This window comes from Rhamphochromis sp. 'chilingali' (assembly GCF_963969265.1).
Source record: "Rhamphochromis sp. 'chilingali' genome assembly, chromosome: 8".
Taxonomy (NCBI): Eukaryota; Metazoa; Chordata; class Actinopteri; order Cichliformes; family Cichlidae; genus Rhamphochromis; species Rhamphochromis sp. 'chilingali'.
Genome location: NC_137935.1, coordinates 6,560,270 through 6,584,197, shown reverse-complemented (window position 1 = coordinate 6,584,197; position 23,928 = coordinate 6,560,270). Strand labels below are relative to the sequence as shown.

Sequence of the window (23,928 nt, the reverse complement as noted above, 5' to 3'; positions counted from 1 at the left end):
TGAAGATGTCAGTTCTATTTTTGGTGGAGAAAATAGCAGAATCTATATTTAAGGAGCATGGTGTGAACAGCCTGGCTGCTTCTAATAATGGAATAGCTGATAAAAGGATCATCCTCAGAGTTTCTTCTGTATTTTTGGCACTTTTTCCAGCTCTTTCCTCCGCTGTATATGTTATGATTTCTTAACCCTGTGTATATATAGAGGATAACATTTAATGTCTATATCTTGAGTCCATTTTCTACCTCCGAGTTTTGCATTTAATTTTAAAAGTCGTGAACGTATTTTCTTATACCAGCAACTACACTCTGTGCGTTAGTTATTTAGTGTTCTGTGTATTTCAACATGAAGATAATGATTCAGTTGGTATAAACAAAGTAGAGGCAGTCCTTTCTGTCAGTAAACAGTGACTGAAGCAGTGTGAAACCAGGATGAGCTTATCGATGTTCACGTGCAGCATTTCCCTCGGGGTCCCTCCCGTCAGCAAGGAACTCTGGGTTCTCCAAAGGACTATTGCTTCTGGCTCATCGTATGTTTTAAAACATCATCACCAGCTTTCACCCCTCAAGTGACAGTGCTGGCTCAGGCCCTCCCACAGTGAAGTCCATCGGGATTTATCTGCTGCCACGTCCTTGCTATGACCTCTCATAAATCTGCAGACTCCATCTAATCGTATACTGCCCTCCACTTAGCTCCTCCCAGGCAGACAATGACACATATCCCCACTGCTTCTTATTATTCATCCATTGTTTGTAATGCTGATATCTACAGTGCTATGGAAAAATGTGAATTTCTGTTTTTCTTCTTTCTTTTTTTTTACTTCAGTAATGCTTCACATACGATGACAACTACAGCACAGATTTAACAGAAGGTAACTTAAGTCTTCAAATCACTAAACAAGTAACAGACTGCTTTTTCAATGATTTTTCTTCATGTGCTCAGAACATCCTTTGAGCTGATTTTTCTTTTTATAATCCCAAAGCGATTATAAACGACACACCAGCTCCCAGCTTCTGTTTTCAGCGTCGCAGCTTTTCAGCTTGGTGTAGATGAAACGTGACTTCAGACAAGTCGACAGACAAACACTGTGATTATTTGACATTTAACGGTGATATGTTGGCATGTGTTGATCTTCATGAAATATGTGAGAGGTCAGTCTTTTGTATGCATGTCCGTTTCAAAGAGTTGCTTTTATGGTGGTTTTGCGGACAGGTAAGAAATCAACGCAGCGATGGCACAGATGTACGTTATGATTCCAAACACGATGGAGAGCACCGAGAGCCAGAGAGCCTGGCGAGACGCTGCGTTGGCCCCCTGAAAATCCCCCTGAGCCGATGCCTTGTTGGTCTGAGTAAAAGAGGAGACGAGACACTGAGATAAAGATTAGAGTGAAAAAAATAGGAGAGAACAGCATTTATCATCATTTGTCAATGTCCTCCCTGGCCTACACTTTCCTCTTCCACTCATTCCAATCTCACGCTAAGCCCATATTATGTTCCATTTCCAAATCACACCCAGCGATTGCAGCTCATTCATCATTTTCTCCTCCTTCCTTCCTTTCTCTCTCCCTCTAGTCCTTGCCTTTGACTCTGACCCCTGTTTTAGGCAGCACTCAACAATATTGGAAATCTATCACCTTGAGGTTTCTTGTTATGACTCTAATTAAACCTTAACGAAGGCCATTGATCTGATCAAAAGGCCTTTGCAGCATGCTGCCAGTTAGCTTTGCAAAAGTGTTAATGGGATTTCTTTCTCTCCTGCACTGCTGGAGGGATGAGTTTATAAAATAAGGGAGTCTAGAGATATTTGTGTAAGGGGTATTTTAATACTACCATAAGTAACTGTGGCTAATAAGTTCTTTTTTTCTAGCAATTCTGACTTTTGGGTGACCAGTCATCTGACTTCTGAATAATCAGATTTAATAATTTTATCCTGTTTCTTCTGTGGTGAGGGGCCAGAGGTGTTGGCCAGATGAGCGCATGGATATGGTTAAGGTTAAGGTTAAGGTTCTTTATTTGTCACATGCATAGTTATACAAGTATAACACAGTGACGAGTAGAAAGACAGCCTTGTACATTTACTTAGGCGCTTTAATAACGCACAGTACTTTATTTAAATATTTCCACATTAACATCAATCAATAACAGCAAAATTAAAGTGATATGCACAACAATGAGTCAAAAATTATGATTGAGCATGTATGTGATTCTAAAAAGTGCCGTTTAACATAATAAGCACATTTAATCCTGGAAATAGCCTTCGAAGGGAGGGTAGACCCTGGACAGATCGCCAGTGATTCAATTTTTTTCTGTTTACATTTTGTATCTGTTAATTAAATTGTCATTAAATATGTGGTGTGCAGATGCTGAACACTTATAGGAAAAAGTTGTGTATGAATAGTATAGTTTGCTTAGAACAGCACATTTGCAGTTATATTAACTTTAAGTTTATTCATTTTTAATGTGGTATCCTGTTAGATTTCTGCCCTATACATCTGGACTGGATATATCCCTGCTGAAAGGCAGACATTATACATATTATAGTATACATATGGTAGAAAGAGTGACTTTATTATTCAATAAATGTAGGCAAAACACAGTACATGCCCCTTAGCATGTTGTTTAAACCAGTGAGCTCCAACGAGCAGTTTTTATGCGCTGCAATGAAATATTTATGTAAATATTGATTTAAAGACAAAACCCCAGTACAGGAATACTATTATTTCTTCTTCTTAGTTTGGTCATGGCTCTATGTATTGCTTGATGCAAAGGTTGTAAATACATATGCATGCCCATTAAATTAAGCAACACATAATGAAAAAGATACATAAGGACAGAGGTCAGTGGTTTTTTTCAAGCTTATGTCTTCAAGAAATCAATGTGAAGAAATCTGAGTTATGATACCAACAGAGACCATATTATAGACAACTGTGATTCGGATTTGATCTAAGTGTTTTATCTAAAGTTCTCAGCTTTGTACTATTTCAGAAGTGTGATTCTGCAGGTGTAATCTCCTTGTCACAGCTCTCCTCCATAAATCCTTCACTTGCACAACACTAAAGAACTGGACTCGTTGATCGTCCACACATACTGCAGAGGGTAAAAACTCACCCTCAGCTGTGAACAATAGAGCCAAGTTGTATCTTGTCTGCTCAGGACTGAGGGTGTGTCTGTGTGTTTGTGTGTTTGTGTGTGTTCGTATACCTTCTGTGAAAGATAGAAGGCAGCGATGCCCAGGGGCCAGAAGCAGCAGAGCATGGAGAAAAAGGCCAGACCCAGGTAGTCCTGAGGGATCATCAGAGGGAAGTTGTTCTCACTGTCTGTATCACTAAAATCATCGATGGATGAGTCCTGGGATTCAAACAGAGTGCGTTTAGGTTGAGTTCAGGATAGAAAGCGATAACATACATTATAAAGAAATACTTTTAGGGTGATTTGTTTTTGTTTGGGCACATTTTCAGATATTTGTCTGTGAGATTTCAGCCTTCACAAAAATGCAGTAGGTATTACATTCATTTCATTTTCCTGCAAATGAAAATTACACTGAAACTTTTCAAATGTAAGGTACTGTGCAAGGACGGTGTGTAAAGTGAATAAAAAAAACATTTTGACTCAAAGATGTTTGTTTCAAAATGAGTCTCAATAAAATTTGTGGGTTAAGAGAAAAACTGAGACTTTGTTTCTAGAGAGGAATACATATTTCTGAAGATCCATTTCATGGATCAGTACTGCTGCAGCCTTGTCAACTTCCTTCAGTTTATTTCATCAAGGTGCCAGTGCACAGGTGCATAAGTAAAAAACAACCTTGCTTTTTTGTCATTTCTGTAATCTACCTCTTTGTGTCCATCTAACAAAGATACAGCTTGTTGTCTTAAACATACAAAGATGATCTACTCCAACATTAAGTGAAACACGCTGTTTCTCTTATATTCAAGTCATCCACAACAACTAAAAACTTTGCTAGTGTCTGAAAGATAATGTGATTGAATGGGGTTAGTCTGGATATGCACTAGCTCTGCTGACCGCGGGGCACTTTATGACTCATGCATCTTTTTTGAAACAGCTGCATATTGAGTCTGACTTGCTCTCTCACAATGACCCTGTCATACCACTTTGGTCATTTTACTTTGTGTAAGAAACAGTTGTACAATTCCAAAAAAGGCTTTTGTTATATTTTAGTAACTGTTCTGTAAACCAGCAGCAAACACAGACATAAAGTGGTTTTTTTTTTTTTACTAAACAAGATAATTTATTTAAAGCTTGGAACACAGGGCTATTTCTATTATGCCTGTTCTATTGGTCAAAAAAAAAATCTTTCTATAGTTGGGAAGTATTTTTATAGACATAAAATCCTTTTTGTGTTGATGAGAAGCAGGGAAATCAATTTAAGCCTGTGCTCACATGTAAAATCAATCAGGATGCGACACTTATTTTTCCATAATGTTGATCATGGAGCAATCTGTGAGTTTCATGTGTCAGTTTAAGTTCTTTTATAAAAACAATTTGAAGTGAAGCAAAGTAGAAGATGTTGTCTTGTGCAGATTTAAGGTCACTGCAAGGTTTTATTCCCACAGGCCCAGGACTCTGCATCACTGCACTACTGCCAGCATTCAGAATGAGCTTAAAAAATATTTTACACAAGCTCTCCTTTTGTCCTTGGGGAACAAACTCTTACCTAAACTTTGTGGCAGCCAGCTGCTGTCGATTTTAACGGTGTGTAGTGCTACTGTGTATTTGTGTTTTTACTTGCATTCTTAATCAAAGTAATAATCATTAAACATCCCTTAGCCTTTTAGTTCTAGTTATTTAAAAAGCTTTTACTTGACCTTGATGTGAGACTAAACAGTACAAACACTAACATTATTTATTGGTGACATTTAGAGTATGTATTATTTTGTTGACTGCTGTTGGCATCTCGTAGCTAATTTATATTTTACTTTATGATGGGCTTTGCTCGGTGGTCTATGACAGCGGTCCCCAACCTTTTTTGCGCCACGGACCGGTTTATGCCCGACAATATTTTCATGGACCGGCTTTTAAAGTGTCGCGGATAAATACACAAAATAAAACTAGTACCGGTACCGAAAAAAAGAAGATTTATTCATAACACACGTGAAAAGACCCAGGAAAACCGAGTAAACAATAAAAATTATAACAAAATAAAGCTGAAAACCGATAAAAACCCTGAAAACCATACATTTCACAACTGAGCCTCAACTCTCGCGGCCCGGTACCAAACGACTCACGGACCGGTACCGGTCCGAGGCCCGGGGGTTGGGGACCGCTGGTCTATGATATAGAACTGGCATCTTCTATCAGCACTATGGTGTCATTACCTGTTATGCAGCAGGAGAGCAGCTTTATGTAATCTGGCTTTTTGACAGTAAGCATTCAATTGCTGCTTTGCTCGCATGTCTATTTTAAGTTCCTCTTTGGTTTCCAGAACCTACACTGACAGTATGAGGCTCCATTGCTTTTTCTGTAGCATGTTTCAGGAATGAAGAGGATCTGGTTGAGCTGAGGATGAGAATGATTTGATAAAACTAATATGGGCATCTACATGCAAACTTTCAGGTTTGTTACTTTTGAAACTTAACAGACAAACAAAGGACTAATTGAGAAACTAATGCTTACTTTCAGACCTATCTAAATATTCCTGAATCCTCTGTTTGAACAATAGCAGGAAAATTTGTTGACCTGCTTTTATTTCCTGTACGGTTGCACAAGCTCTGTTGTCGGTACAAAAGAAGAAAGAGAAGACATTTTTAAGTGTCTTACATCCAGTGATGGGAATAACGGCGTTACTTTCTTCAGTAACGAGTAATCTAACTAATTACTATTTCTATCGTTATAACGTCGTTACCGTTACTAACAAGAAAATGCGGTGCGGTCGCGTTACTATTTTTCAACAAACAGATGGTTGAAGCTGTCTTAAGCTTACCGCAATTTATATCAGTTCCATGGAAGTAGCTGTAAGTAATCTGGACGCTACAGCTTTAAGCAGCAGCTTTAAGCAGCTGTTTGACTGAAGAAGAATAAAGTAGTCGTGCTAAGCCAATCACATGACCACTTCAAGATGACAAAGCAACAAGGTGATATATACCAGTTTTTAAATTGTGCTGATAGGCCACGTAAAACCAGAGTCATGATAAACAATATATACGCAGCGATTTTTCCTCAATAGTTTCGCCACGTTTACTGTCTAAGGACAGCGCAGCGAGCACTCTCTGCTTATGACAAAGAAAAACAAACAAACAAAAAAAACCTGCCCTTTCGTGTTGGTGGAAAAATGCACCATGCCGACCAATCAAAAATGATGTGGCAACATGACATTTTGTTGTTTAGGGAGAGGGGGAAGTTTTAGGAGTGAGGGTGAGAGAGAGAGAGAGAGAGAGAGAGAGAGTTTTGAGATGTGAGAGATTTGTGACGTTTAGCGTGTTTGGAGTGTGTAGTTAATGTGTCGTCTTGTGTAGTTAGTGTGTAGTGTTGTGGATAGTTTTGTGTTGTGTGTCAGAACAATGCTCAATGAAAACAGTAGGAGTGATACACCTGCTGCTGTCAGACCTGCAGGTATCAGGCTGTGATGTTCTCCTTTATAGTGGACAGAAATATTTGGAGTGGCACAAATAATTTGTGTGGCATCCTGTTGAATGCAGAACAGCTGATTGTTATGTAAATAGTTTGAAATGGTTATAAAAAACGCTAAAAGGTAAATGGTTGCAAATAACTTTGTTGTCTGCAAAACTTTTGCATATGATTTTAAAATTGACAATTTATATTTGCATTTAAAGTTATGAAATATTATCCATAAACATGTTTGTGGTTGTTACAGTAAAAAAATATAACTTTTTCTACTCGGATTTTATGTTTGAAATGTGGTTAAAAATGGCCAATTATACCCTGGACCCCAGAGGGTTAAACATTTTTTTTTAAGTAACGCAATAGTTACTTTTCAAGTAATTAATTACTTGTAGAACCTTGTAACTCAGTTACTAACTCAGTTACTTTTTTGAAAAAGTAACTAGTAACTATAATTAATTACTTTTTCAAAGTAACTTGTCCAACACTGCTTACGTCAGAGTCAGGGAGCAGGTCATCCTCATCGTCCATGCTGTAGGATGCACTGTGGAAGTCTTGCGTCTCAGCCAGCAGCTTCCTCTCCAGTGTTGAACCTGGCCGAATGTCCACAAACGTGGTCTCCAAGTAGTCTTTGTTGAGCAGGGCATCTGTGTGGCCCCAAATGGGGGCTGCTGGGTAAAAGGACTCCAGTGTGCATGGTAAGGAGCAAGGATCCAGTAGCTGCTGTTGCTGAAGCTCAGGGGGATGTCCACAATAGCCCCTCCATGTTAATGGAGGGTAGGCCCTGTCCTCCTCACACTTAACCAAGATTCCCTTGAACAGCCCACCTGGGGCCTGTCCAGTTCCAGGTCCCAGCCCCGGCCCTGGTCCCCAGTTGTTATTGGCACTTTCTCCCAGAAGAGGGTGCTCCAGCTCATCTAGATTCTCCATCCTTTCCTTTTTAATACCAGCCACCCAATAGGTGACCACATCAACAACCAAATGCAATCTACAAATCGGTCAACAGAGCTTCTCCCTGAAGAGTCCAATGGGCTTACAGTATGCAAAGGCAGCTGCTTTGCTGGCTTTAGTATTTCAGTGATAATCCATCTTTAATCCTATTCTTTAATTTTTCTCTTGTTATAGGGCTTGGCCCTGGGGCCAACAAAGCATGCCAGATTTATGTCAGAGTGAAACAAGCAGTGGTAACTTTGTCCTGTGAAATGTTCAGCTGGAGTGACGTTGGATAATTCAAAAATGTCCTCTCTTCACATGTCATAAACAATTCTTTAAGGACTTGATGGTTCAGGCTTTGGCCTGTGTCTTCCATTTCACATGGCCGCGTCAGTTCGTATTTGCTAATGGTAGCTACTTTTGCTTTCACGCACTATGAAAATCTCGAATCTGACGATGAAAGATCTCGATTAGTGCTAGACAGTTTAATAAAAACAACGTGCAATGGAAATTCAGTGTGACTGTAGTGTGACTGAAAAACTCTTTCAATAAAATATTATGACGCACTACCTAAGCACACTGACTTGGCAACGGTGTAAAAGCTTCAGATGTCAATCTTTCCTCAGTTACACAATGAAAGAGGGCAATTAGTTAGGAGTTGACAAGAATAACTTAAAAGTCTTTCCAGCTGTCATTACATACAGCAAAGTGTTTGTTCCTCTGCAAGAGTGTGAAAAAAGTGAACTCAAACTGCTTTCAAAAAGAAGCAGTGCCCCTTCAGATGACTAAACTGTCACACAGTGGGGCGTTCTGAAGCATGAATATACACAACCTCCGGCAGCAGTCAAACTAGTGGAGCAACAAACGGATTGGGGCCATATTTGAGGGCAGTTAATCTGTAAAACCAATGAGGCTCCAAAAATAGAATCCTATGAAGCACATCCGCAGGTCAACAGGCCTGTGAACATGCCTGTTCCTTTGTTGTTGCTGCAGGAAGCGATAATGAAGAAATAAAAGTCCTCTAGTGTTGATTTATTGCTGCGGGTTGGCTACTTGGTATGGCAGCTCTCCACTGGGACATGCAATTTTAATGCTTAGCATCCACCTTAAGAGGGTTTCATTCAGGATAGATGAGGACGAGGAATCTCTCTATCCAGATCGCCAGTTAGGACGTTGATGTCTGTTAAGAGAAGAACAAGGTCACACAAAATATTTATACTCTCCACTTTTACTCATGTTTAGTTTGCGAGGGTTGTGGGCTCAAGCTACTTAAACTCCTGATTCACATGCGCGCAGATAACTTCATACAGAAAAAAAGATGCACTCTTATTATATATCAACCTTTTTTTTTTTTACTCCAGTAAAAAAGAATCTCACTGTGAGACTGTGAGTCTTGATCGATTTACTTAATAAGCTCCCAGTAGAGCAGAGGATTAGCGTGATTTGAAAGGTTGCCTATGAAAATGAACCTTTCCCTTATGCACTTAGTAAAAAAAAAAAAAAAAAAGAGTCTTTCTGTTGGTTACATAGGGAATTTTTATATTGTGTATATATCCGTATTTTTATGAATTGTAGCAGGTATGGCTGAGGAAATGTTGTCTTTCTTATAGGATTTTTACTCTTACAGGAACCAGAGTTTTATACCAGTTTCAGCCATATATAAAATCTCAGTCCAAAAAGCTAAAAATTCCTTATGGTTAAATTGTGAGTAAAATAGCGAGGAGTGAAAGTACTTCTTTTCTGCTCCATTCTGGTCCATTGTGGAGCCTGAGCTGGTAACTTTCCAGTACTTTTCCAAAGATTTAGTCAATATTATAAATATGTAAACATCAGTTAGACACTTTCGACTGTTGTTGATGGAGGGGCACAGCTGCTGTCACTGTATTTATGTATTTTGATACAGCTACACAATGTAAAAATTGTGAATTCATCAACATGTAGCAGTGTGTAACAAGCCTATGCGCTTGTTCAGGTAGACAACTCAAGCTGTGTTGCGTCATTCACACACAACATGTCCCAATATGTTGGTCTATTTAAACACCAAACTTTCCAGTATTCCTCTTTAACATGTCATTGCATGCTTTTGAAATCTCCACCCTCTCAACATCTATTTCCAGAGAAATTATTGTTTATTCCTTCCCATTTTCTATTTGTGTCTTACATTCAGTTGCTATTACTGGGTGGAACCACCTTTGCCTTCAGAACTGTCTTAAATCTTCTTGGCATAAAGTCACAAGGTGCAGGAAATATATTTTTATTTTTATTTTTTGGAAATAATATCAGAGATTTTAGTCAGTATTGAGATGATAACATCAAACAGTTGCTGATTCAGATCTGTAAGCTGAACATCCATGAAGGGAATCTCCCTTTTTAACGTGCTCTATCGCAATGAGATCTGATAACTGAAGCCCCCAGGGAAGAGGCCATTTGAGTTCAGTGAGGTTATTCTCATGTTCAAGAAACCAGTGAGTTGGTTTGAGGTAGGGCTGGGCGATATGACCCAAAATTCATATCTCGATATTTTTTAGCTGGATGGCGATATAAGATATATATCTCGATTTTTTTTTTAAAAGCCATAAGTTAAGAACAAAAAGAGAGTTCCTAGTCACACTGTGTCCCAGATGTCACACGGGCACTTTTATTTACATACAGCGTAGATGTACATGAAGAAATTACTCAAAAATAAATTATCAGCATTTATTAAATAATCATGGTCCATAAATAAAAGAAAACAATGTTGTTTTTGTGCATAACAAAAAGCTCACAATTGTGCAGTCAAAATGTAAACTAATAGACGCTGAGCATAATAACAAAGAGACAGATTTCACAGCTGCACCACGTCTCTGAACAGGTCCTTATACACACACAGTACGTATCACTCCGCGAGGCTCCTCCTCGGTAGCCGTAATCCTCCGACAATCCATCAAGTGGTGCAGCTCCGTAGCTTAGCAAAGTCATATTAAAACATTTTTTGACAGATTGCTGAGCGCTGTGTACCACATAAAATCGGTTCGCGGTCAGTAAGCACAACCAGAATTCATACATAAGGCGCACTGTCGATTTTTGAGAAAATGAAAGGATTTTAGGCCGTGCAGCCCCTCCTGGCTGCATGTCGTTAGCGCGGTTAGCTCGCTAGCGCGGTTAGCTCGCTAACACGTTGACGCCGTCCAGCCCCACGCACGGTAACTCGCTAACGGAGATATTCCGCTTTCATCTTGTCATTGCCTGCAGGTGAAGCTAAGGGGGAGGGGGGAGTTGTGTTCAGTGAAGGAGAGGTGAGGCCGAGTAACGTTGCGTAGAGACAAAAGTGGACGAAAGAGAGGTATACCTGCGGCTCCACAAGTATAATTATAACGTAACATAGACTATATCGATATAAACGATATTGTCACATCTTATATCTCGTATGAAAATATATCGATATTTTTAAAAAACTCGATATATCGCCCAGCCCTAGTTTGAGGTGATGATATTTTGTGCTATGGGAATTTATCCTACTGGAAGCAGCCACCAGAAGATGGGTACGTTGTAGGCATAAAGGGATGGACATGGTCAGCAACAACTCAGGTAGGTTGTGCAATTAAAACAATGCTCAGCTGGTACTATGGGCACAAAATGGTCAAAGAAAATATCCCCCACACCATTACACCATCACCACCAGCCATGTGGCCATTCTCCTCTGACCCCTGGCATAAACAAGGTATTGTCACCCTGAGAACTGCTGCTCATTGGACATTTTCTTTTCTTTTTTTGGATCATTATCTGTAAACTGAGGAAGTTGTATGGGAAAATCACACCAGATTAGCAGTTTTGGAAACAATCAGACCAGCCATCTGAAACCAGCAACCAATTCATGTCACTTGTTCTAATTCTCAGTTTGAACTTTGGCAATAACACTTGAACTCTTGAAAGTGATTACATGGTTAAATGCACTGAGCTGCTTCCATGTGACTGTCTGATTATATATTTGCATTAGCAAGCAGTTAATCAGGTTTAAATAACATATAATAACATATATTTTAAGTTACTGCTGACTATATTTTGTGGGAAATCACATTCCCTGGCTTTAGGTAAGCTTGTTTTTTTCCAAGAGAAATTGGATGAAATAGAAGCGATTCTGAAGTTTTTCAACTGTTCACACATTTTAGCGACATCGGAGATCTTTATCCAGTGGACTGCAATGCATGATCTGATATCCCTACATCATCATCAGTTAATATGTAATATGTAAACTGTTAGTTTAGTTGTCTGAAATGGAGAAATTAAGCTCATGTAAAACTGACTTTTAATTTTCTAAAGTAAGAATATCTCAAATTAATCAATCATAATTAAATGGTCAAGATTTGCTACTGTCAGGTGACAAGCAGGAAGCGATGTAAAAAAAAAAAGTCTTTGTATTGTGTGTTAAGAGTCTTTTCATTCCCGGCAGAATAACAAAGTGTCATTTCAACAAACAACATAATATCTCATCAGTAAGTATTCATTCTGCACGGTATATTACTTCACAGGCTCAAGATCAATTCTGTGACTCACTGCACGCTTCACCGCACCACACAGGGGGAAAAAATGGATTAATTGGGTGTCTTTGGGCTGGCGTATGCTGAGGGCTCCATTTTCTGCTTGCCTTATGGAGGCTGAGTGATTGTTCAACAGAGTGACGTCAGCAAAAGCTCTGTGCAAACTGCCTTCCTCTCCTAACACATACGCACACATCTGGACATATGGTGCATTTTGCACACACGCTCATGTAACACTAATATTTGTAGCACTTCACCAGCCTCCCCTCTCCCTTCTGCCCCCTCCCAATTGCTGCAGCTTCATTCCAGGAGAGATGCACTCAGCTTTATTACACCCTCTCCCTCCCTCCTCCACCTCTGCCCATCCACCATAAAAAGACTTCTGTCAGCTGTATTATAAGCCTGCCTCCTTTTCTGATTCTGCAACGCTCATAAAACATCCAGTCAGGTAGAAGGAAGGTTGCAAGGACGCTGCCGTATATCACCGGCACCACTTTTACAAGAGACTCTCTTCTCTCTCTCCCCATCTCTGTCCTTTTAGTCTGGTGTTTTGTCATACACATATACAAGCACGCATCTTCTCAGCTCCCTCCATATCCCTCTTCCTTTTCTTTGATCTGACTCTGTTCCTTTTTTATAATCCAGCCAATACTTTTGGCAAAGCCACTGTACTAAACTTAAAACGTGTCTCTTTGAGTAGCATTTCCACTTACTACATGAAAAGACAGCTTGTTCTTAAGACATCGAAATATGCAACTAAAGTGAAATATTGCCTTAAACCCCTGTCGTGAAAGTAGAGAACTGTTGCTGCTGACTCTTACACAGATTTTCAGCGACTCTGCAGTCTTTTTGACACACACTGACTCGCTGTCTCTCAGCATACATTCACATTCTCACTGGAAGTAACGGCTGCAATATTTCATCCGATACAGATCAAGATGCAGATACAGTGAACACACTCATGGGAAAGAAATAGCATAGTGGCTGTAGGAAATTGGAGCTGTAAACGCTTGCAGACTGTAATAAAAAGGCATCCTGAAGAACAGCGATGTCAGGCTGATAAGGCCAGAGCAGGCTCTGAGATACGCCAAATGAAATTCTGAAAACGCAAGCGGTGGTTAAATGGCCCTATTGATTTCATTTCCAAACTCTTTTTCTCCCTTTTGCTCTTCCTTGATCTGTACAGAATGACTGAGGAGAGGAGAGGAAGCTGAACAGAAAAGATAAGCAAAAAAACAGGCAGGATCGTCAAGAGCGTCGCACAGCACATGAAGCTCAAAGTAACACCATGTTCCTATGGAAACACATTCACCATGGAGTGGAGTGCTCACTGCAGGATAAATGAAGCAGAGGCTAATTTGCCATTTCAGTACTGTTCCTCTGCTTGGCTTGATAATAACTGGATGGGATAATTCCAGCATTACTGTGCCTTCCAGTAAAAATGTAACTGTCATTTCAGAGTGCAAAAGATAGATAATTTCCACAGAATCACTCTGTAATAACAAATGAGTGCAGTCATGCCAGACACTGGGAATACTTAAACCCCCTGCGCAGAATGTGTGTATGACAGTGTGAGCTCATTAATCGGTCCATGGCATGTCCTGCTCTAACACACACACGGACACACACAGTCATTTAGTTTGCCTCACAAGACATGCATTCACAAACACACTTTGCAGTCCATTGCAGCCTTGCATCACCTTGCCCTTTTAGACACACAAAAACAAACCCTTTGAAGCAGTCCATGCCAACCAGCCCACATGTTCATGTACACAGCTGCACCATAGTCAGATTGTCTCTTTTCACACACATACACGCACTGCTCGCACAGCTGGTGCTCATGTGCAGTGAGGCCCAAGAAATGAGAAGTTACCCATCTGTACTACGTTGCACATTGCTCCAGCATCTCTGCGGAATATGTAGTATGTTGTAGTCAGTCATCTGAAATATGAATCTGAACGCATCATAGGACACATTCCACAGAGATGCGCTATATTTCTCAATGTGCTGCTATTTGTGGTAAATGTGTATATAGTTTGTGTTGTTTGTGGAAATGCTTTCCACATGAATAAATGAATAATGGTTTATGTTAATGTTACTGTGTAATAACATTTCACCATTTAAGACAATGTTACTTGTTTGTGCTTGCCGAGCAGTTACATATCAAACAGTGTGTGCTAGTAATTTGCAGTAATTTTGGTACTTGTCATGTAAAATAAAATGTGAAAATCTGATGAAAGAGCATTAGAAAACACACACAGTGAAACGCTGCACTACAGGGAGATGATTAGAGACATTTTTAAACAAATCTGCAGTTTCAGCTGTAAACCACTTACTAAAGTGTGTGAATGTGAGAGTGAATGAATAGTGGTATTGTAAAGCGCTTTGAGGGTCCTGAAAAGCGCTATATAAATGCAATCCATTATTATTATTATTAAAGATGCAAAATAACAAAAATTAAATCCAACACATTAATTTAAGATTCCTGTGCTTTAAATACAATGTTAAAAATGTCGTAATTTATACAATAAAGGACCTCAAAACATTGTAGTAATAGACAACAATTAAAGTATACACCTAACAGCCAGTAAGACCAGCATAAAAGTATTAAATAATATTTTTACACTCCAAAATAGTATTTCTGATTTCTTGAATTCCTAAACCCCCTGAAATATTATCTGACCGTTTTTTATTCAGTAAAGCAAGTTTCATTTTACCTATGCCTGCGCAAATGTGTGTACTAAACAAGACTGCGCAGATGTCATTCATACTGTGTTTACATCAACTGTCCTTCAGTGTAATGACCTGTACACCTGTATTTTTTATCTGTGGTGTGTGTATGTGTACTAGTGTTAATCTCAATATGGTCACAAAATTCTGTCAGGATCCACCTTAAAACTTTAGAGAAAAAGCTGGTTCACAAAAAGTACAGCTTTCAGGACTTGGCTTGTCATGCTGTACTTGCTGGAATGTTTATGATTAAGCGCTAATGTAAGCCTTTGAGGAACAAATATAAATCAGTGTGTTGCAATGCAATAATGACTTGATTAGAAAATTAGTTTCTTGCAGATGAGCAGCACGGTTTCTTACATAGTTTCATTATCATCATCATCACAGACCGAGGGCATGGTGTGTGCACCACCCACCCCCCGCAGAGAAAAGACCTGCTCTTAATTAGGACTGCTGACAAACAAAAAAACAAAAAACCCAGAACACCCTGCATGTCTTTTGAAAGCACTTGGGCTAGGTTTTTTAAGCAGTTTCCCACCGGACATTTTACATTTAACACTTAAACTGATCTGCCAATTCAGATGCTGGCTGAAGGCTGAAAGAGCTTTAGATGTACTAGCTAAATTAAAAACAAAAACAAAAAGGAAGTGGCTTTTATCAGATGGTCTCCGTGACTCTGCTACGGTGCTCAATACTGCACAGTAGGCTTGCTATACAGCGATAAATGGCTAAAGAAACGTTAACAATGGAGCATATATATATATATATATATATATATATATATATATATATATATATATACATATATATATATATATATATATATATATATATATATATATATATATATATATAACGAGCTCCCACTGTGGTTGAAATACTGTCAGCCTGTTCTTCAGAGAATTACATACATACTGTACATGACAAACATAAACCCTCTAAATAAATTAATAATAAATATTAAATAATATTATTACTGGTTCGACCGTTTTTATCTATCCAGCTTTCTGTCTTTTCATCCTCTGACTTTTAAAAAAGGGGGGTTGAGTGTAAGTAACACCGGAATTTTCTTTGAATATTTCCTCACCTTAACGTCGGAAACTCTGATCCGTCCTGTCCTCGAGGTGAGTCCCGGTGGAATCCAGTGTCCCAGTTTTAACAAGTCCACAGGGCTGGATGCTGTTACACAGGGATCTTGCGCTGTTCTGTTCGCCTTTTCACGTGGGAGGGTGCAGAAAGCGTGTACATTTCAGCGTATAGCTAAATACGAGCACTCGTGTTTGTGTGGGAGTGGGACGTGTGCGCGGAGTTACAGTCAAACTTGTCAGTATCCCATCAGCGGTTCCTATGCGGCTGTGAATGCATGTGGATGTAGCCGTTAATACACTTGTGCAACCTGGCAGCAGTAAACGTGCATGCTTAGTCAAAGGCTCCCGTTTCCCCAATACAACATTTCCTATCGTATCCCGCTCAGTCTCTCCCCTCTCACGGAGAAAGGAAGGGCCTTGCTGTAGTTACACCACGTCAACTTTCTTCTGCCACACTCAGCTTTTCTCTGACTTTCCACATTGAAGCATCTCTCTCTCTCTTCTGCTCCTCCACCCCCTCTGTCTTCTCCCTCTCCTTATTGTCTTTTCTCAGCGCTTCTGCTACCATATTATGGCGGAAAAACTGGGTCCTAAAGCCTGTTGGTCCTCACCCTGTATTTGATGTGTTTCAATTACTCTCAGGCCCTCTTAAGCTTAGTAAGAGAAACGTGCACATGCAAAGTGAGGACATTTGCCTTTTCTTACTTCTTTAAGAGGATTACCAGGGTCAAGACTTGATTTTGGGTTGGAATTAGGATTTGGGTTAAGACCAGGGATCTAGCGGGGAGGTTTAAGGTTAGCCTTAGCAAAACAAATGTATGTCCTTTGGGATGCCATTTGATTTGAGCATTCTGGACAGGCTGAAAATACAATACCCGCAGGCAAGGTGCAAGTATGAGATGAAAAATCTCATTTATGTTGCTGCATGTAGCAAACACAAAAGTGGACACAGGCAGCAATCAAAACAGAGAGGGAACAAAAACTGAGGGAGGGGGAGCCAGAGGGCGGTTGATTATTATGCAGTTGCTTTCTTTAGGCCTATCTATATATGTGCTATTCCAGAGTGGAGGCAGTGAGATGCCCTCCGGCAAGGATGACTCCACTTTGTGTCAGTCCTTTAATGTCGGCTTCACCCTGTGACCCACTTTAGTCACCCAGGCCAGCTCACATTAAGATCTCCAGTCAGAAATAGTCTCAAGATGCAAAAACAGACATTCCTGCTTTGGGCCATGCCTATTTTGCCTTTTTCAGGGGAGGCCATGCAGGATAAAGTTCATGCATTTCTGGACACTAGCAGTCAATGAAATCCACAGGGCTTAAGCTGAGTATTTAATGAGGTACGCTGCTCTTAGCTCGAATCCCCCTCCCCCTGAAACGGTTTAACCTTTTAGTTGTTTTTGTTCTTGCTTTTTGGTTCTTTCCAGGCAGTCAGCATAGCCACAATGCTGCCTATCTGATGCTTCGTTTATCTTTGCCTGTCAGTGTGACAAGCATCCTCTCAGTCCAGTCCATCATGAAATAGAGATCAATATGCTCTCTTTAGTCTGAGCACATCCTCGCACATTCGCTCTATTTTCCTGCTTTTCCTTTATTCCACCATTCCTTCTCTCTTCCTTCTCTAGTTTTCTCTCATCATCTTTCTCCATCTTCTGCTCTATTTTAGCTGAAATATGCAGAGATAAGGATTAAGGATAGACAAGGTAGGCAAGGAGATACATACAATTACTACTGGAAACCAGTGTGTCTTTTGATCATGTTAATTGATAATAAGCTTATAACCTTTAATATGAAAGTTTGAAAACAGCTGCACAACAAAATATAATGTTTTTGTCACGGTTTTGTTTTGGTTTTTTTTGTTTGATTTTTTCTCATCACTTCCATTTGGATGCTAACTTCCTAAAAAGAAGAAGAAGCAGAAGGAGGAGAAGAAGGTCCTTCATTTTTCTATAATTGTGCATTTTGTTTTTCAAGTTTCTCATGATTCTGGTTGGCCTCTATGTGCAATGTATTTTGACTCCCCCCTTAACGCATTTGTTTGCTTTACAAACTGGTTTCCCATGCATGACCCCAAGCTTGTGGATTAAAGACTTAGATTTCAGACTAACCTGGTTTCTAGTATTCTGTGCTTGGATCCTGTCCTCACTGAATATGCACAATGCTCAGTAAAATTAGTGGGATTTGAAATTTTGGCTTAAAATATCAGATATCAGTGTCTTTAGCCTGAAGTGATATTATTTCTGCACTCAAATTCTTTTTACCAGTGGAAGTAAAGAAAAGATTGCAAAAGTACTACATATACATATAAGAATTTGGAAGCACTTGAATAAATAATGGCATCAGCCTCTTTAAATAATTCAGTTTTAACCAAAATTCTGAACAAAGAAAGACAAAAAGAAACAACACCACACACAGTTCTTTGTAAAGGCTTGATTACTATTTCTTCTTACAAATATTTATCTGTACATCCATTTTCTTTTGCATATCCAATTCAGAGTCACAGTTGGGCTGGAGCCCATTCCAGCTCTCATAAGCAATGAGGTGGAGTACACCTAGGCTAAGGTGCCAGTAATTATCCATCCATCCATCCTGAAGCCTATCCCAGCTATCATAGGGCGAGAGGCAGGGTACAGCATGGATTTAGAGTCACCAGTAAACCTCGTGTACATGGCTTTGGACTGTGGGAGGAAGCTGGAGTACCCAGAAAGACCCCACACAGACACAGAGAGATCCTGCAAACTCCAAAGAAAGGCCTGATGTGGCTGGTGGATTCAAACCTAAGATCTTCTTTCTCTGAAGCAGTGGAGCTAACCACAACACCACTGTGCTGCCCCACAAATATTTAAGCATTTAAAAAATGATATCAGCTTCTCTGCACTGCACTGCACTACAATTCACCCCGACTGGTTTTGTATGTGTCAGTTGCATACCAATATCCGCTGTTGATGAGAAAGCCCTTATCACCAAGCCTGTCACTTTTAACAAGCAGGTTTGCAAATAATGAGCTAACAGTGGATTAAGACAACTTCCAGATGAGAAGGCGATGACCACAGCAGCAACAGCATATTTACACATACAGCAGTGTTTTCAGGAATGCAGTTCAATTACTACATTTTGTAATAAGAAGAAAAAAGATGCAAATAGAGCTAGGATTGGTATTTTAAATAAGTTTGTTTTTCTCCTTTAGAAGCGCTGTGGCAGCAACAGCGCTACAGAGTTAGCCACCTCAGCAAAACCTGTAAGGGAGAATAAAGGAGGGAGAGAAGGAGGAGTGTAGTATTAGCAGAGAGCCTGAGGTGGTAAGTAGCACAATAGGGAAAACACAGCAAAACTAATACTCCCCAAGGAGGGAAAACCACATCACTCTAGATTTCAAAAACATAATTATTGACGGAACATGTTTTGTCTGCACAGGTGGCTTACAGCATCAGATTGCCTTTTCCAATATAAAGGGCAGAAAACATGAGCAGGAGTGATCAGGATGATCTTCGCTCAAGCCTGCTGTTATTTTTGCTTTGAAAGAGCTCCAGGGGACATATTGATGTTTTAGCAAGATGTAATCTATTATTCTTGTTACAGAAAAAAGGCTAACAAGAGATGTTGTTTGTGTGCCAAGCACTTTGGGCGAAATGCAATTGCAGCAGCTCAATCTTCCATCAGGGCTGCACACAGCTGATGAGGGATGATTTGTGTGTGCATGCGCTGCAGTACTGCTGGGTTTTACACACCAGCAGAGGGGAAATGCAGCCCTTGTACATCCATCCCTCCATGCAAGACAATACATGAAGAAAGTTGGCGCTCATGACTCTCATTTCTATCCATGAATGTTCGGGCTCCACTCTCTGCCTCTGGAGAGCTAAATTATTTATGTTACATAGGGAAAGAATTGCTTAGGGATACAACAACAATCAAAATGGCACTCAGCATGTGGCACAAACACACTCACACAAAATGCAAGGATGTTTATGATAAACACAATTTGAATATGGGCACATGCTTTAGCGATAGTATTAAGTATTATCATGCTCATAATTGTAGCTATTTTGACTGGATGAGTGAGTGAATTCTCAGGAACACAGATTAATGTTTCATTAATGTTTGAGCTTTGAGGGGGACAAAAGGTGATGCAGTGTTGCTTTGCATTGAAGAGAGCTCGGTGATCAATAGTTTAACATAGCAGCTTGTGATGTAAACTGTTCTAATGGGATGGAAGTTTCATCACTCATGATGCATTTTGTCATGATCCTGGTGAGTGTCTGTGTTTTCCTGCATCCGTCTTGTGAGTAGAGTTCTGGTTTCTCACCTGTTCTGCTCACCTGCTATCCATCGACGGCAATCAGCGTTCGTCAGCTACCTCATGGCGGTAACCAAGCCTCATTGCTTCTTGTCTTCATGTTTATTCTTTGTATTTACCATGATTTTCCGGTGCCTTCAGTTACCTCAGTCTGAGGTGATTCTTGGCGAACACGAACAGACTTTACAATTTCTAACAATGTAAAACCATTAGTGATAAACAAGGGGATGTTCTGGCTACTGTATTGGAGCTCAGGTCTGATTTTGCTCCTGGTTCCAATTGGTCACCTCGTTTTTTTATTGCCAACTCCTCTCCCTGCTCCCGAGGGATTCATTCTGAATTTTCCACTGCTGCTTTTCTGAAAATCATGCTGGTGTTTTTCAATGCAGTCTCCCTGTTTTTCAATGCAGTCTCCCTTCTAAGGGGAACTCAGTCGGTTCAGGGGTTTTCTATTGCAGTGTTCTCTAGTGTTCGGCGGCTCACTGTGCTTTCCTCAGTTCACAACAAATATCAGGACCTCCAGGAGATCTTTAGTAAGGACAACGTGTTGTTTCTTAGATCTCACAGGCCTTATGACAGCGCCATTGAGCTCCTTCCTAGCGCCCCATTACCCTCTAGCAGAATTTACAACCTGTCTAGGCCCAGGAGGAAGGCAGTGGAAAACTATATTCTTAAGTCATTGGCAGCCGGCATCATCCGTCCATCCTCTTCCCTAGTAGGTGCAAGACATGGGCCAACTCCCACATCACGGAAACACCTTCACCAGTTTCTCGGTTTCGCAAACTTCCACTGACATTTTATTCGGAGTTACAGCCAGGTAGCTGCGCCACTCACCTCACCTCCACTAAGATTCTACTCATCTGGTCCCCAGAAGCCAAAGCAGCCTTCCTTAAATCAAAACAACAATTCACCTCTGCACCCGTTCTGGTCCACCCCGATACCACGAAACCATTCGTGGTGTAGGGGTAGATGCCTCAGACACCCGCTCCCAAGTATGTACCAGGACAAAAGGTATGGCTTGCTGGCATCCTTCTCAAATCACTCTTCTGCAAGCCTACTCCACGCTACATTGGACCATATGAGATCCAAGTCATCATCAGTCCTATGTCAGTTAAATTTAAACTCCCTGCCTACATGTGCATACATCCCAATTTCCATGTTTCTCAAGTCAAGCCAGTGCACTCCAGTTCTTTGTCCCCTTTGACACATTAAAAAGCACATTTTATTACAGTTAGAATTTCTGGTATCAGTGAGATCTTAAGAAAAATTCGTCCAACTTTACACTTTTTAATCTTATTGAAACCTTAGCAACATGACCTTATGGGTTTAGGTCTATTATCAAAACAGTCATATATCAGAAAGTCATTTTAATACAGGGTCAATGTTATATAAAAGATCTAGTTTAAAAGTAAAAATCATCATATTAAAAATAAAATCCAGCAAAGTGGGACATTAACCGTTACAGTCCATCACTCAACTTCCCAAATTTAAAAAAAAAATTGAACTCCTCCTTTAAATCTGGTAACTTTTTATTCAGGAGAAAATGCAGGCACTGCAGCCTGAATATGCTAAAATGCCCCTCAGAGAATAACAGTTATTTGCATGTCAAAGTATGAATCTCAATGGTGAAGCTGTAGCAAAACCATTAGTAGAGAGCTGAGTGTTATCCTGGCTGCCAGTTTTTTCAACAGTGTTACTGTAACCAAAATGTAATAAATGCAATAAACAAAACCAGCCTAAGACCAGAATGATTAGATATTTAGTGGAAACGATGACTTAGATTCTATGTCCCAAATGTATCTGAAAAATATAGAGTAATACAAACAATTAGGTAGAATAGGACATTTTTAAAATCCCTTATTAAGCCATGAGACTAACCCTGAAGTAGTTGTTTATTTAAAGACACATGTGGGACAAACCTAAAGCTGTGGACTACCTTTTATTGTGTCTAATATCTCATTTCATTAAGACCCAGAAGTGATTTATGAATGTTAACAGTATGCAATAGTGTACATAGCCCAATTTTTATGACCAGATATGTGTACAAGTTTCTTTATGTTTTTCAGTATTAGATATAGAGTTTCCCAATATAAGATAAGATAAGATAAGATAAGATAAGATAAGATAAGATAAGATAAGATAAGATAAGATAAGATAAGATAAGATAAGATAACCTTTATTAGTCCCACACGTGGGAAATTTGTTTTGTCACAGCAGGAAGTGGACAGTGCAAAAGTTATGACGCAAAAATTAGAATACAATAAGAATAAATACAGTACACAGCTGTACAGAATAGAATAAAATAATATACTATATACAGTAGAATAAAATAGAATAAAAATATACAATAAGATAAAAATAGAATACGAATGCTATATACAACTGAGTAAAAATACAACGATGCCAGAAAAGATTATTGCACTTAGTGTTATTGCATATGTGTGGATGTGTGTGTTTGTTCAGTTAAAGTCTTTGTTGTGGAGTCTGACAGCAGTGGGGAGGAAAGACCTGCGAAATCTCTCCGTCCCACACCGTGGGTGCCGCAGTCTCCCACTGAAGGAGCTGCTCAGTGCTGTCACAGTCTGCTGCATGGGGTGGGAGACGTTGTCCAACAGGGATGACAGCTTAGCCGCCATTCTCCTGTCACTCACCACCTCCACTGGGTCCAGAGGGCATCCTAGAACAGAGCTGGCCCTTCGGTGGTATTGTTCACCTTTTGAGTCTCTGTATGAGTGCTTGTGTGTCCATGTGTCATCACAGCAAAATGTGGTCTTAGAGACATCTAGCAGTTGTAGTGGGAAATATATCAAAGGTGGTTTTGAGCACTTTTGTGGGTGTTTGCCTGACAGCTGGACTATCTGTGGACAGATTTTGGAAAAACAAAATTGCAGTATCCGTGTAATCGGCTGCTGCTCCAGGGTAAAAGATCATTGTCAATTAAAGACACATATGAACGTGCACCTGAAGCTCCACCATGCCTAGTGCCTTACAGTATTATTCCTGTGGCTTTCTATTTCTGTGACGAGTCTACAGCAATCGTGCTTTGTTGAATAAAATTACAAATATATCAAAATGTGTCATTAACACATACTTCATCTGAAGGCTCAGTGGGCAGCCATGGGCAGAGCTCCCGAAGAGTGCTTCACAGCAATACGGAAGCCTGCACTATTTAACAGAGGTCACCACACAAAATGATATTACACAACTCTGCTTGGCGCTCTCTCTCTCTCTTTCTCTGTTTCTCATCTTCTGTGGTGCACTGTGATATATTTTCCCAGATGCAGCAAATTTTCCCACATCTTCCTCCTTTTATTCATTAACCTAGCGGTGAACTGAAATAGCACCTCATTATGAACATTTGAAAGGGACAGTGTAAGAGCCACTAATCAGATCAGACAGCAAATAAATACCAGAGCATGCACACATGCCAAGAAATGTTCAGTACACACTCATCCCTGCATGCGCGCACATGTGCACATATACACAACTTTTGGGGAATTTTGGCTGGATTTCTATTAGTGTAATGAAATTGTGGTAAGTAATGAAATAAATGCTTAAGTGCCAATTCAAGAGTAATTGATTTACTTGAGAGGGGAGGCTGAATAAAGAAAAAGCTTTTTCTTTTTCTTTTTGTCATTTTTATGCACGTGACATCATGATGGGAAAGGGGGAGGTGTGTGTGTGTGTGTGTGTGTGGGGGGGGGGGGGGGGGGGGTTAATACAGAGGAAGAGCAAATAAAGATAAAAGCAGACAAAGACAGAAACATCCAAACAGACGAGATGAAAGATGGGGG

The 23,928-nt window shown here is 39.9% G+C and overlaps 1 protein-coding gene across 1 annotated transcript; it reads right to left on the bottom strand.

Annotated features, from left to right (window-relative positions):
- Window positions 1–82: 82 nt before the first annotated feature.
- tmem91 (transmembrane protein 91) lies at window positions 83–16,359 on the bottom strand. Its single transcript, XM_080890274.1, has 4 exons — window positions 15,843–16,359; window positions 7,071–8,688; window positions 3,201–3,347; window positions 83–1,344 (listed from the first exon to the last, which is right to left on the bottom strand). The coding sequence occupies exons 2-4, from the start codon at window positions 7,503–7,505 to the stop codon at window positions 1,189–1,191; spliced, it is 738 nt and encodes a 245-aa protein (XP_080746400.1). The 5' UTR covers window positions 7,506–8,688; window positions 15,843–16,359; the 3' UTR covers window positions 83–1,188.
- Between the last annotated feature and the right edge of the window lie 7,569 nt (window positions 16,360–23,928).